At 48.1% G+C, this 12,722-nt stretch overlaps 1 protein-coding gene across 1 annotated transcript in view; it reads right to left on the bottom strand.

The window, feature by feature from the left end:
* LOC132070495 (phosphofurin acidic cluster sorting protein 1-like) overlaps nt 1-12,722 on the bottom strand; it is a 54,807-nt gene that overhangs the window by 15,969 nt on the left and 26,116 nt on the right. The window contains exon 2 of the mRNA XM_059467266.1: nt 4,065-4,152. Coding sequence (XP_059323249.1) covers nt 4,065-4,152 — 88 coding nt within the window. The remainder of the gene's footprint in view (nt 1-4,064; nt 4,153-12,722) is intronic.

Raw genomic sequence — 12,722 nt, 5'->3', positions numbered from 1 at the left:
GAAGGGAGGAGGTGGAGCTCATCCCCTTCACCATCTGTGAGCTTTCCTGGCCAAGAACACACTGACCCTTCCTGAACTCTTCTCTGATAACAGATCATAGGCAGTCACAATGACAGTGACCATTTACTTCAGCACATGCACCATTTGCTCTTTGTTGCAGAGCAATTAACTACCAAAGATTTATTCTTTCATCCAAACACAAGTAGAAGTGCAATTACTCTTCCTGAAGATGCTATTTCTGGGGAAGGACTGGTGGCAAAGAAAAGGTGAGGATATCCTGAGTGGTGTGTTCAGGAAATGATGGTTTGCTTCATAAACATTGCTGTCCTGTGCCTCACTGTCATTTACCACTAAGGAATTACATACCCAGCCTCAATCCCAGGTGAATCCTATCCCTCAGTGAAATGCCAGTGCACACCCCACACCCAGGTGGAATTGCAAGGACTGGGACAAAGGCTGCTTTCATTATCACAGTGCAAGGACAGAGAAATACTGAGGATTCTCCATCCTTTGAGAAATTCAAACCTCAACTGGACATGGCACTGAACACTGGATGTAGCTCAGCTGTTCTGTTCTGTTACCTTGAGTAATGTCAGGTAAGACCAATTTCTCTGCAGAACAGTTGCGTATCTCTATGAATACTACAGAAAAACTTAATATCAGACTGTTACAGTGAAAATGGATGACAGAGTGTCAAGGAAGGGAAAAGCAATAGGGTCAAGTGGTGGTCACAGGTTTTTACTGCCTAAGAACTGAAAACATACAGGAGCTTTCACTACAATACACAGGTCTGGTTTGCAAGGTACAACCCCAAATTTCAGGTGTAAATCTGTCCTGGTTGGTATGGTTTATAAGAGGGTTGAGGCTAGAGCAGCACACCACATCTGGAAAAAGAGAGAACTAATACAGGTACTGGACTAGGCAGACAGCAAAACACCAGAATTCAAGTTGAATGCACATTTTGGGAGAGAACAATCCATTAATAAACAAATTTAGGGTTTAGCTAGGATTGCTCAGGCAGGAGTGAGAAACACTACAAGTCATTACAAAGAGGTAATGACTGAGGCATAAACAGAAAACTGCATAGTAAGAAAGACCAAAAAAGCCCAAGTTCCTTCAGGGAGTATGGCTGGGGCAGGAGGCAGGCCTGGCAGAGGCAAACAACCTTTTTAGCCTGGCCTATTTCATAGCACACACTCTTGTGTCCTACACAGTGACTGCCAAAATCATCTCTCTACAGCAGCACAAGGCTTGAACCTGAGTCACCAGCTATATCCTGCAGGCAGATGCAGGGAGATCTGCATCCACAGCACCTGTCACAGGAGCTGGAAGTTCTGGGAGTGCTGGGGTTTGTTTTCTTCTTTTTCTTTGACTGTTTCCTCTATTCATGGCTCAAGACAGGGTGTTTGTGAGCCTCAGTCTCTCTGCTGACAGGGAATACTGTGTTTCCCTCCATGCCATAATCAGTTGCAATACCAAGGCAGGTATCTGCAGCTGTATGGAGCTGAGCCAGCACATCCAAATCTCTTAGTGTCACACTGAACAAACACAGAAGGAAATGCTCTGTGATGGCTCCAGTCTGTTAAAACAAATAACAAGGGACAAAGTTTTAAAAAAACCACTCAAGTGAATGAGAGCAAATCCCTTTTTTCACAGTAGTTCAGGCTTTATCTCACTCAAATCCATGGAACATTATATATTCAAATCACCTTTGGGAAATGGGTAAGTTCTGTAGACATAGAAAGCTCCCCTTGACTGTGGTATTTCCAGATGAAGGAGCATGTAGCAGCACATGGCATCCTTGGAGGCTGTCTTTTAAGACAAGAAGGGAACTGTGAGAAGAAGATCAGGAGTTCTGGACAGGCTTTACACTGTCCTTTGGTCATGCACATTTTTTAAGCAGGCTGTCTCCAGCACAGGAGCTCTTGCCTGGGTGGCAGCTCCATTCAGGCAGGGTCAGAGCTTTATTTCCATGCAATCTGCCCTTCAGAGCAGCAACTTCCTGACCCTAACAGAACTACTACTGAAGTGAGAGAAATACAGCTTCCCTTTCCTCTAGTCCCCAGCTTCCCCCTTGGGAATTTGCAGGTCCTTTATAAATTCTGTGCATCAGCTGTTTCCATCCAAAAGATGGAATGCTCCCTGGAAAGCCTTCAAACAGTTTCTTACTAGTGTGACTCATCTGTTACCTAGGAGAGGAGCAGGAGGGATGGATCCATCTGAGGCCACTCTGTAGGCACGCTGTGCTGGAGCTGCCCACAGCCTCCATCTGCCTTCCAGCAGCCCCAAACCCTGCCAAGGCAGCTGCCCAGGCAGGTGGAAAGCAGCCTGGGGAGGGACACAAGCTCAGCCCACTCCCACAAGGAATGCTGAGCCATGGGGTAATGTAGGTAAAAGCATTCTCCTTGTTCTCTTCAGCTTTGCAGGAAGCCACAGCTACATGACCATGCAGAGAGGAGGTGCCCATGTTTAAATTCAATCCTGGATGCAGCCTCCATTTCCTAACAGGAAAATAAGCCCTGCAGCAAGAAGGCTTTGTGGCTTCAAACTGCTGAGGCCTATTAATTTCTTTTGCTATCAAGGTGCAAGATTGGCCTGTGGCAGGGATGGGGATGGTCTGAGAGAGCTGGAGTCCCACACTGTACTGTCTCCTCCCCAGTCCCACATTTGCAGCCTGTGAGGGCTGTAGCTGAGGACATGCACACTCAGCACAAGTGGGCTGCACAAGAACCCAAGGCTCCCCAGTGCAGAGAAGCACATTCAGCTTGGGCTGACTGTGCAGGAGAGAAGTCAGGGACCACTCCAGCTCTCACAGTCAAGTAGGACCCACAGCTCCCAGCTGGCTGCCAGCCCCCCAGTCCTGTGCTGCTGTCAGCTGTGGCCCAGCCAGGCAGCTCTCTGTTCTCAGGTTGGTTCCTTGCTAAAGCCTGCTCCAAAAGGGCACAGGTCTCAGGGGTTCCAGGGCTTTCAGCTCTCCTGAATGACACCATACATACAGTGATGGAAATGCCACAAAGTGGGACACTGACCAACAGTGTGTGGACCACAGCCTCTCCTACTGTCCTCACTCCCTGCCCCAGGCTTCACACATTTTGCCTTCAGTTTCTTCCGTGAGAGTGAATCAGGTCTGCCATGAAGGCAACTCCAGCTCCCAGAGCTCCACTAATACTGCAGCTTCCAGCATTAATCCAGGATTTAGATCCTAATGTGTGCAGCACAGAGAGCTCTGTGGGAGCACAAAGCTGCTGAGCTGCCGACCCACGGTGCTTTCAGCGGGATCAGCTGCTGTCGTGCCAGCTGACAAGAACGAAGGAAGGACACCAGCACCCTAGCTGGGTCAGGGAAGCTGTGGCCAGGACAGCATGCTCAAGATGCATTTTGCTTCCATGCTGTCCTTTGGCAGGTGAAAAGGATGTGCCTGCACTCCCAGGAACACATCTCTCCACCACAAGCAGCAGAGAGGGTGGAGGGATCGCACATATCAGGATGGTGGTAAATTCCCATCCCCTTGGTGACAAAGATCCTCTCCCCTCCCTTCTGCCTGGTTCACAGTAGAGGTACCAGGCCTAGCAGGGATGCACAGGGAAAGGGAAGGGATATTATAGATCAGACAGGATACAAATATCAGCAGAACACCATGCACAGAGATGCTGATCCCTTGCACCATTCCCTTCCCACCCTTCATTCCCCAGGGAGTGATCTGGATGGAAGGCACTGCTGGAAACCATCCAGCACTGACCCTCTCTTAAAGGGTAGGGAACAGGGATGACAAACTCCAACCAGCAATTTGAGAGGAGGGCCTTGGCAGAGGCAGGCAGGGAGGCAGGACAGAGTCTGTCCCAGTGTCTAACCAAATTCATTCCCAATACAAGGCAGCACCAAGTGTCTTGCTGCTGTCCCTGGGGCATCATTCCCACCTGCCTGACAGCCAAAACATCCCTGAGCATGCTGAGACAGAGGGGTTGGTGGCACTAGGCAAGGGACATGCAGACCAGCACTTCACAGAGGGCACAAGGATGGGCTTGGCTCGCTGCCATCAGGCAGCAGCGAGCAGAGAAGCCTACCTGAATCTTCACAGCGATAAGCACAGAGCTCAGCTCTTTGTCCAGCTCTTTCAGCACTGTGAGCTTCTTCAGGCGCAGACTGCAGAGCCTGTAAGACAGAGAGAATGGGACACATTCAGGCACCACCATCCCTGGGGCCCTGCCACATGGCACCCAGTGCTCAGAAGGCAGCCTGGATGCTTGGCCCAGTCGCAGGCACAGGCCTGGCCTAGGAACGCCGGCATTCACGCGCCACCGAGACAGCCCGTCGGGGAAAAAAGGAAAGAGGGAAAATTAACAGAGCTAAAGCAGGCTTAAGGGATTAGCATGCAACAGGAAGTCCAACTGCAGGCCATGTGGTAAAGAGATCCCTTCCCAAGCAGGGCTGTTGCCAGCTCTGTTTAAATCTACCTTGGCCACTGCACTGTTTATTTATAAACCAAAGCACTTAAATCCACCCTTATCCTGGACTTAGTTAAGGCAAATGTTCCCATGCAGACATCACAACTCAGCTCTCCTCTTGCATCGTACCACACAGAGCTGGCTTGGGAAGCAGCCCCACAGGAGGTTTCATACAGCTTCAGCCACCCTGACAAGCTCAAATCCTGGGGACTCAGCATGGTAAGTGGCACTTCCAGGAAAAAGCTCGGAAGGATCCTGAGGCTAAGTGAGAAGAGCTACTTTCACTGCTCAAAGCAACAGCCAGCCACTCTGTCTCCTGCCTAGGAGCCTGCAGCAGGACTCCCACAGACACTACTGCAAGGAGCTCTGTGTCAGGGAGCAAAGCCAGACATTGCCAGGCTTCACCAGCAGTAAGAGCACGCTGATGTTTTCCAAGTTACCCTCTGTGCTCCACGGCTGCATTGTTGCAGACTCCGGTTCCCAGGACTTGTGTAGATATCAGCATGCTGGACCTGAGAGTCAGGCCACCCTCCCTGGAGAACAGATTTGGCTGCTACCAAATACCTTTCTGTCTGACACACTGTGCTCTATGAATACCTGCTTTATTTATTTTTAAAGGAAAAACCTGCTCTTGCTATGATCATGTACAGCAGCAGTGTAGAACAATCCCAGACATGGAAGAACAGTGAAAAGGGAAGGACAGAGCCAAACTACAGGACAGGTTTAGGGCTTAGCAAGCAGTCACCTCCTATCATGTCCCTGTCCTCCCTTCTAAAATAATTTTAGCTTGTGCAGAAGGTTTCCTGGACTGTGATTGCAACCCTGCGGCTCTGCCCTTCATGTTCTGGTCCCTCCTGGTAGAGACCAGAAGTCAGGAAGCTGGGTGTGCAGGGGAGTTCTGCACACTCCTTGGCCAGATGGCTGCATTATTTCAGCCAAAACCCAGAGCACAGACCCTAAGCTCTCATCCTCTGTGCACTCCAGCACTGTAACAAGTGGTCCCTGTCCACCCTTCCCCTCTGAGCCTCTGCTTGTAGGAAGGGAGAAACCTCATTACCTGAGGCAGGTTTCTTCCTCCCCAGAAATACTTAGGCATGGTTAGGGGTGAGCTGTGGGGAGCAAGGCCAAAGACAAAGAGGCACCTCTGGCAGAGAGAGGGGGACTGAATTCTCACCAGAAAGAGGGGCACAGCCACTCCATCAGATGTACTGAAGGAAAGCTTGCAAAGAGGCTGAGCTTAGCTAACAACCACCACTAACCAGAGCTGATTGTGACTGCTGCTGGACCAGCCATGGAGAGAAATGAGGCTTGAACATGTGGGACAAGGACAGCACATCTACTCCAACTTTCCTTGCAGCACTAATTTAGTCATGATAGTTACCTGCATGAAAAGTCATCTCTTAAAGACTGAAACTTACATAAGGATATTCAGTCTTAATTGGAGGATGTGGAAAGGTTATAATTCTACCTGGCAGTTGTTCTTGCTTTAGAAACACATTTCTTATCAAAAACTAATTCACTCATTAGCTCTTCATGCTCCTCTCTGAGGCAGTACCTGGTAATTTTTCCAGGGGAAGAACGAATGCCTGCTGGTCAGCAGAACGAATACCTCTGCCCACTTGGGCAGCTCTTTCATCTCTGATAAGGCACTCTTGTCTTTCTATCCCTCTCCAGCTCCAAGATCTATTTTACACAGTGAGAGATGCTGTAGCCTGCCCCATGTCCTTTCCATAGCACGTGCCAGAAGGTGATTCCCCCCTTCCACCCTGTGCTCTCCCTCCCTGCAGCACTCAAAGACAGAAGGTACTCAAAGGTTCAGCTTGCACCCTGCAGCTCCAGCCCTTCTCCAAACAGTGCTTTCTAAAATACCACCACCCTTCCCACAGAGATTAACATGCATGTTCTAGAGTCTGAGTGTACTTGCAGCACAAGAGCACACAATTTTTAAGCAGCTTGGCTGTCCCTGATGATCCGCTTTTGATCTGTTACTTAACCAATCCCTGCATCACCCAGATTTACATCAGAGCTGAGTGTCCAGTACAGGGCAGCAGAGGGTCCCACACTAATCTCTGCAGATATCCACAGGACAGGATCAATCCACAGTGATCAGATGCTGCTCTGAACATTACAGCCAGATTCCATGGCAACTACCCCATGGTTTTGTCCAGAACTGATCACAGTGTGATCCCTGAAAATCACTTTTCGGTAGACAAATTATAAATCTGGATTTACTTACTCCTATAATTAAACAGAACAAGTAGCAACTGTTCTTGAGGTGTGGAACTGCAGCAGGGATTTCTGCTATACTGAGTCGTGGTAAATATGTCTGTGTAACATTCTGATAGCAACAAGGACTGACAGCAACAAGGAAAATGAGCTCCAACAAGGCAGTCTGACAGCCCCTGCAACCTCAGTACTCCTACACCCCTCTACTGGTCATTTACTGGGGAGAGGAACTCACTGTTCCCTGGTATTATCTTAAAAAATGCTGCCTTCTTTCCCTCACTAAATTTGGAGCTTTTGCTCTGAAGTTTGATTGAAACACTTGTGCTTTCACCAAGCTGGCCTGTAGTTATCTTAAAAAGGAAAGCTCTTATAAACATGCATTTTGTGAAATTCACTGCCTCCAGCGGTTGTTTGCAAAAGCATCCATTCAAGAGGTCACAGAGGACACACAGTGGTTTATTTTCGTTAAGGAAGCTTTCCTGCCTGACCATCCAGGACCACAGGTAACTGTACTAATTCTAACAAATTGAATATTTCCTCTCCAAGGGATGGTTACTCTGTTCTGCTGATGTGAAGAACCCCCATTCTTTCCATAAAATTCCTGCTGCCTGACAAACTCCAAAAACATACTGGGAGTCCACAGAGATGTTAACTCATTTCTGCTCTTCCCAGGACACTGCATGTGCCAAGGCTAGTAATCCTGCTCCCCTGCTAAGAGTGGCTCTGTTTCTATTGCTTTACCTGGCTCACCACAGTGTCCTTGCAGGTAGGAGGACAAAATACCTGCAAAAAGAACTAGATTTGGGTAATATAAGAGAATGTCAGTTAAATCAGGCTGTGGTTTACTTGAAATGTGCATCACACAGGTGATATTCTCCATCAGAGAAGCACAGAATTGTTAAGGTTGGAAAAGACCTCTAAGAACATCAAACCATTAACAAAGCATGACCATGTTCACCACTAACTTTGTAACCCATTTACACACGAGTGCCTCATCCACCCGTTTTCTGAATATTTCCAGGGGTGCTGATTCCAACACTTCTCCACCCTTTCAGTGAAGAACTTTCTCCTAATATCCAATCTAAACCTGCTCTGGTGCTACTTGAGGCTGTTTGCTCTTGTTCTGTCACTTGTTACCTGGGAAAAGAGACCAACCCCCAGCTCAGTACCACCTCCTTTCAGGGAGTTGTAGAGAGCAATAAGGTCACCCTGAGTCTCCTTTTCTCCAAGCCAAACGGCCCCAGGTCCCCCAAGCACTCCTCATAAACTTAATTCCCTAAACCCTTCACCAACTCCAGACACACTCCAGCACCTCAGTGTCTTTTGTGTAGTGAGGGGCCCAAAGATTAACACAATATTCAAATTCAAATCATCAGGCAGAGGTGTGAGAGCTGCTGAATTCAAGGTGTCACATCCTGTAAAGATGCTGTTATCTGCCATTAGGAGGCTCAGCTCATACCTATGTGTGTACATGACCCACTGTGGCAATAGAGCTTGGGTCACACACTGTCTACAGTTTTCCCACTGCATGTGGAACATGGACTGTTATGGGATGTCCCAGGATAAAGAGGCAGCTTTCTCCAATATTGTTGCTGCTGCTGACAGTGATTTACTACAGGCTGGTCTTCCCAGTGCAACTGAATTAAGTTTAGTGGAATAATGTGACTGGTTTGTGGTGCAGTCACAATTTCTGCACTATCACTCCACTATCTTTACTTCATGTGCATCCAGATTGGAGGGGTTTGTATAATCCAGGAGCCCAAGAGAAGGAGCAGACAACATTTTTTGCTTTAGTACAACAAGTTCTGTGTTTTCATTATTGGTTGCCTCTGTCAGAGGCTGAGTCAATTCCCCTAACCTAGGAAACCACAGCTGATGAAATCCCACAATTCTGAAAAATCCTCATATCTGCTTTTTTGTAAGCACACATGGGAGCTTAATTATGGTCTCTATTCTTCCTGGGTCTATTGCTCACTACCTCTCCCACAAAATAAATCCTAAACATTTTAACTTTGATACAGCTGAAGTCTGGCCAGAGCTGCATTGTGTCCTCGTTTTTTGCCAGAGCAATACACAGATGTGTAGGGTCTATTTTACAAGCATTCTTATCACTATCTGTTATACCAAATCATGTACATATTATCCAAGAACAATCCACTCAATATTTTTATTGCAGTGCAGTAAAAATGTCAAAATTCTCTGCAGATTCAATGGACCTAATTCTCTACCTCCTAGAGACCACAGCAAGAGGACATTAAAGCATTTTCTTATCTACTTCTTTTTTTGCTTTTCAACAACAAAAGATAGGTTTTTGCTTTCCTTTTCACTGAAGGAGCAATATAAAGCATTATGCAACAATTTCCTGCTTGCACAGTACTCAGTCTATAGCTTCCTCCTTGAAAAAAATTGAAGTGTTCACTAAGTTAAAAAAACTAATATTGTTTTGAAAAGCAAGAAGGTTTTCTGCTGCTCTGACTGTGACACTAAACTGGGTCACAGGTGATGCCCTCCATGTATGAAAAGAACTAACAAAATCTTCTTAAGAGCAACAACAACAGTCCTCATTCTGGAGGAAGCCTTCAAATATTATTTGTATGTTTACCACCCTCTTACCTGTATAAATGCATATGTATAAAAATACGCTTTTAGATTTTTTTCAAAAGTATGTATAAACACTATTATAAGCAAGTACTAGTCCAAAGAAAATCTCATCCAAATAACAAAACAGTGTTTCAACTGATGTGCAACATCTGGAGAATCTGCTCTTGGCGTGGTGCTCACTGCAGCTGGAACAAGCGAGGGGAAAAGCCCAGAGTGCATCCAGAGTCACTGCCCAGCCCTGCTCTGTGCCTCAGAGCCAGGCCTTACCCACAAGTTAAGGGTCAAGCCCATGAAATCCTCTCTTTTCCTGCTGATATCCTGGGCTGTTCAGTGCTTGGCTCACCGACCACTCCTGAGTGGCAGCTCATTCTCTGGACAAGACTGTTTCCCTGGACATTTGCACTGATTTCTCCAACCTTGGGTCCTCCTGTAGTTTCCATGCCACCTACAAATGTTAGAACACATTCACCTTTCCCAGCACTGGCCCTCTGTGCATCCTTGTCAGCACCACCACCTTTATTAGATTCACAGACATGGACTAAACCTTCAATAGTGTCAGTTTAGCTACTTTTCAATATTTTTCCTGATTCTGACAGCTCAGGTTTCCCTTCAAGATGATATTAAACTTTGAGACTGGCCTTCTGGAAAGATGCCAGAATTTCCATGGGGCTCAGAGGCACGGGACGCTCCCGATGCTGCTGTACCCTGCCAAACACTGGAGCAGCGCCTATTCCCAAACACGTTCCCGCTAGAGGGCAGAAGGCAGCCGGGCTGCACACAAACCCGGGACACCGGGATGCTCTGCAAAGTGGCAAGTCGCATGGAGCAGCTTGTAAAAGCAGATGTGACTGATCACAGGGGTGTCCATCCACAGAGCTCACCTCGGATAGTGGCCAGGTGAAGCCACTATCGAGGTGTCAAGGGAAGAGCACACAAAACACATTTCGAAATGTGCCACAGCTTCCTGAAGGCAAGCTCCTCCCCGAGCCCCAAGTGGTGCTTGCATGAGACACCCCCGATGACACAGAGGGGAGGAGAGACCTACTCCACTTTCAGAAACCAAGTCCCTGTTGCCAGCAAACAGCAATGAACTGGGACAGCAGCAGTTCATTGGGCTCTGCAGATGCAGGTAGGTGCACCAGTTACAGATGGATTGGGAGGAAAGCACCAGCCTGCTCTGAGAGCTTCCCCTCGGGGAAGGGACAGAGAGGCAGAGCACTCAGGGCTTGCCAGCACACTCTTGCCACTCTGCCCTCAGGCCACTGCAGCTGCTGCAGCCCGAGATGGGCAACTAAAGCAAGCTGCACCAAAGAGTGTAACACAGTAAGAGACAAAGACCAAAAAATATGACAGCACCCTCCTGGGTCAGCAAGGAAGGAGCCAGGGCAGAGCCACCAAATACTGGCTGTGTCTCAGGTCCCTCAGCCAAGACACACAAGGTGGTGTGCAGCACAACAGCCCTGGTCCGACCAGCATTCCTCTCCTTGCCATCAGACAGACATTTTGGCTGACAGCAGCTTGCTGCCAGTAGCACATGTCTGCCCTGCTGCTACATCCAGAGCAGGCTTCTGTTACTGCAAAGTGCAGTAGGTTTCATTTATCCCAATTCCCAAGTGACGTTCACAAAGGAAATCCTAAGGCACGAAGCACAGAAAACAAAACCTCCCCAGGTTATGTCCCTTCCTTTCCTAGGAAGCATTTCACAGCTTACAGCTCTGCCTGCCAAGAAATGCAGCCTGTTTTCCCACATGACTATTCTTCCCATCTCCTTCCATGTGTCCCTAGACAGACCAAACCCAAAGCCAGTGCTCAGATATCCCAGAGGACAGATGACACCCTCCTTCCTTTTGCCTTTGAGGGTGCAGCAAAGGAAGGGGTTTCTTATCCTCACAGCAGCAACTTGGCAGCACTATAGGGGAGGAGGATAGGCAAAGTCATGCTGGGGAGGGCAAAAAATAACAATATCAGTAGGATATACATTACCAAGAGCAAGGTATCATCAAGCAATTCATCCTCAGTCAGGAGGCAAATGGGAAGAAAACAGTGTCCTGCAAGCAGATACATCTGCCTTTCCTTGTCTTCCTGGCTGGCTTCTTGCTACTGCCTAGAGTTTTCCTCACAGCCTTGTGTCCTGGTTAGCATTCCCCCCCTGGAATGGCCATTCAAGATAGGCTGCAGTCACTGAAAAGAGGCCAGTGCAGTGCATTAAATGGGACCTCACTCAGCACCACTGTGCTGAAATGGAGCACCTCATTTTTTTCATTCTCCTATCCCCGTAGAAGGGAAAATCCACACCATCAGCCCCTGCTGTTCTCATGTGACCGTGCAGGCCATTTTTAACTGCACCAAACATCACCATCTCAGTGTGTATTTATGGTGCACATAAATGGTGTACATTTACCAGAACTGCCCTGCTCCAGCCAGCCCTCACTCTTTATTCTCTGGGCAGCTGCTCTACTAAACACTCTGAAGCAGCTTTCCCATCCACTGCAGGGACCACACAGGGCTCTGAGTGCCACCCAGAGACCTCCCAGGCATCTTCTCTTCCATCACAGGCCTGGAGCATTCCTCTGTGCTCAGAGATGGATTTCAGAGCACTGCAACACTCACCAGAGGCAGAGAACAGGGCAGGTCATGTCCCAGAGAGACACAAGAGCCAGGACAAGGCATGGCAGGCATTCTAGGCTGGGTCAGGTGCACCAGTGAGATAAGGAGGTTCAGAGAAAGGATAAGGGCATCAACACCGTGCATGACTCAGCCAGCAGCAGCTACTGCTGATCACCACCAACAGCCATCAGAGCTGCTTGCTGCCAGTGTGAAAGCAGCCAGGTGAGGAGAGGAAAGTGCACACAGGTAATGGATTCACTGATTTTGTCTGCAAGAGCCAAGACTTGCTCAGGATTATGGAAGAGATTTGTTGGATTTATCTAAGAGAATATAAAAATCTTTCTAAATACCAAACAAGATGTACAAAATCATCCTCTTCCCCAGGGTTTTCACAGCTGCTATCTGACATGTGTAGCCAAACTACAGCCAAAACTGCTCCTGCACCAGCCACTGTTTCCTTTACTGGAATGCTCTACCAGGTTTTGCTTTAGAACATGCCTGCTAAAGGAGGTCAGCCAACATGCCTCACTGAGTGTACACCAGCCCCACACCTAGGGAGCCACACCAGGAGTGGCAGATGGACCACCAGCAGTGTTGTGCTTGGGTACAGAGCACTTCTCTTTCCTAAAAGCTTTATCTACTACAGGCTTTCAGCTGGTTTTGTGCTGCCAAAACATTACCATGCTAGCAAGGCATATCGAAGACTTGAACTACTCATAACACTGCATTTCCAGGGAAAGAATGGCTACTCAGGACAGGAGCTAACACCCAGATCCCTCTGCTTGTTTGCTGTCCATGGCATAGTGAGGCTGTTCCCAGCAGGAGGGCCCATGCAGAGGCCAT

Source organism: Ammospiza nelsoni, chromosome 3, assembly GCF_027579445.1.
Source record: "Ammospiza nelsoni isolate bAmmNel1 chromosome 3, bAmmNel1.pri, whole genome shotgun sequence".
NCBI classification, from domain to species: Eukaryota; Metazoa; Chordata; class Aves; order Passeriformes; family Passerellidae; genus Ammospiza; species Ammospiza nelsoni.
This window is presented reverse-complemented; position numbering and strand designations above follow the sequence as displayed.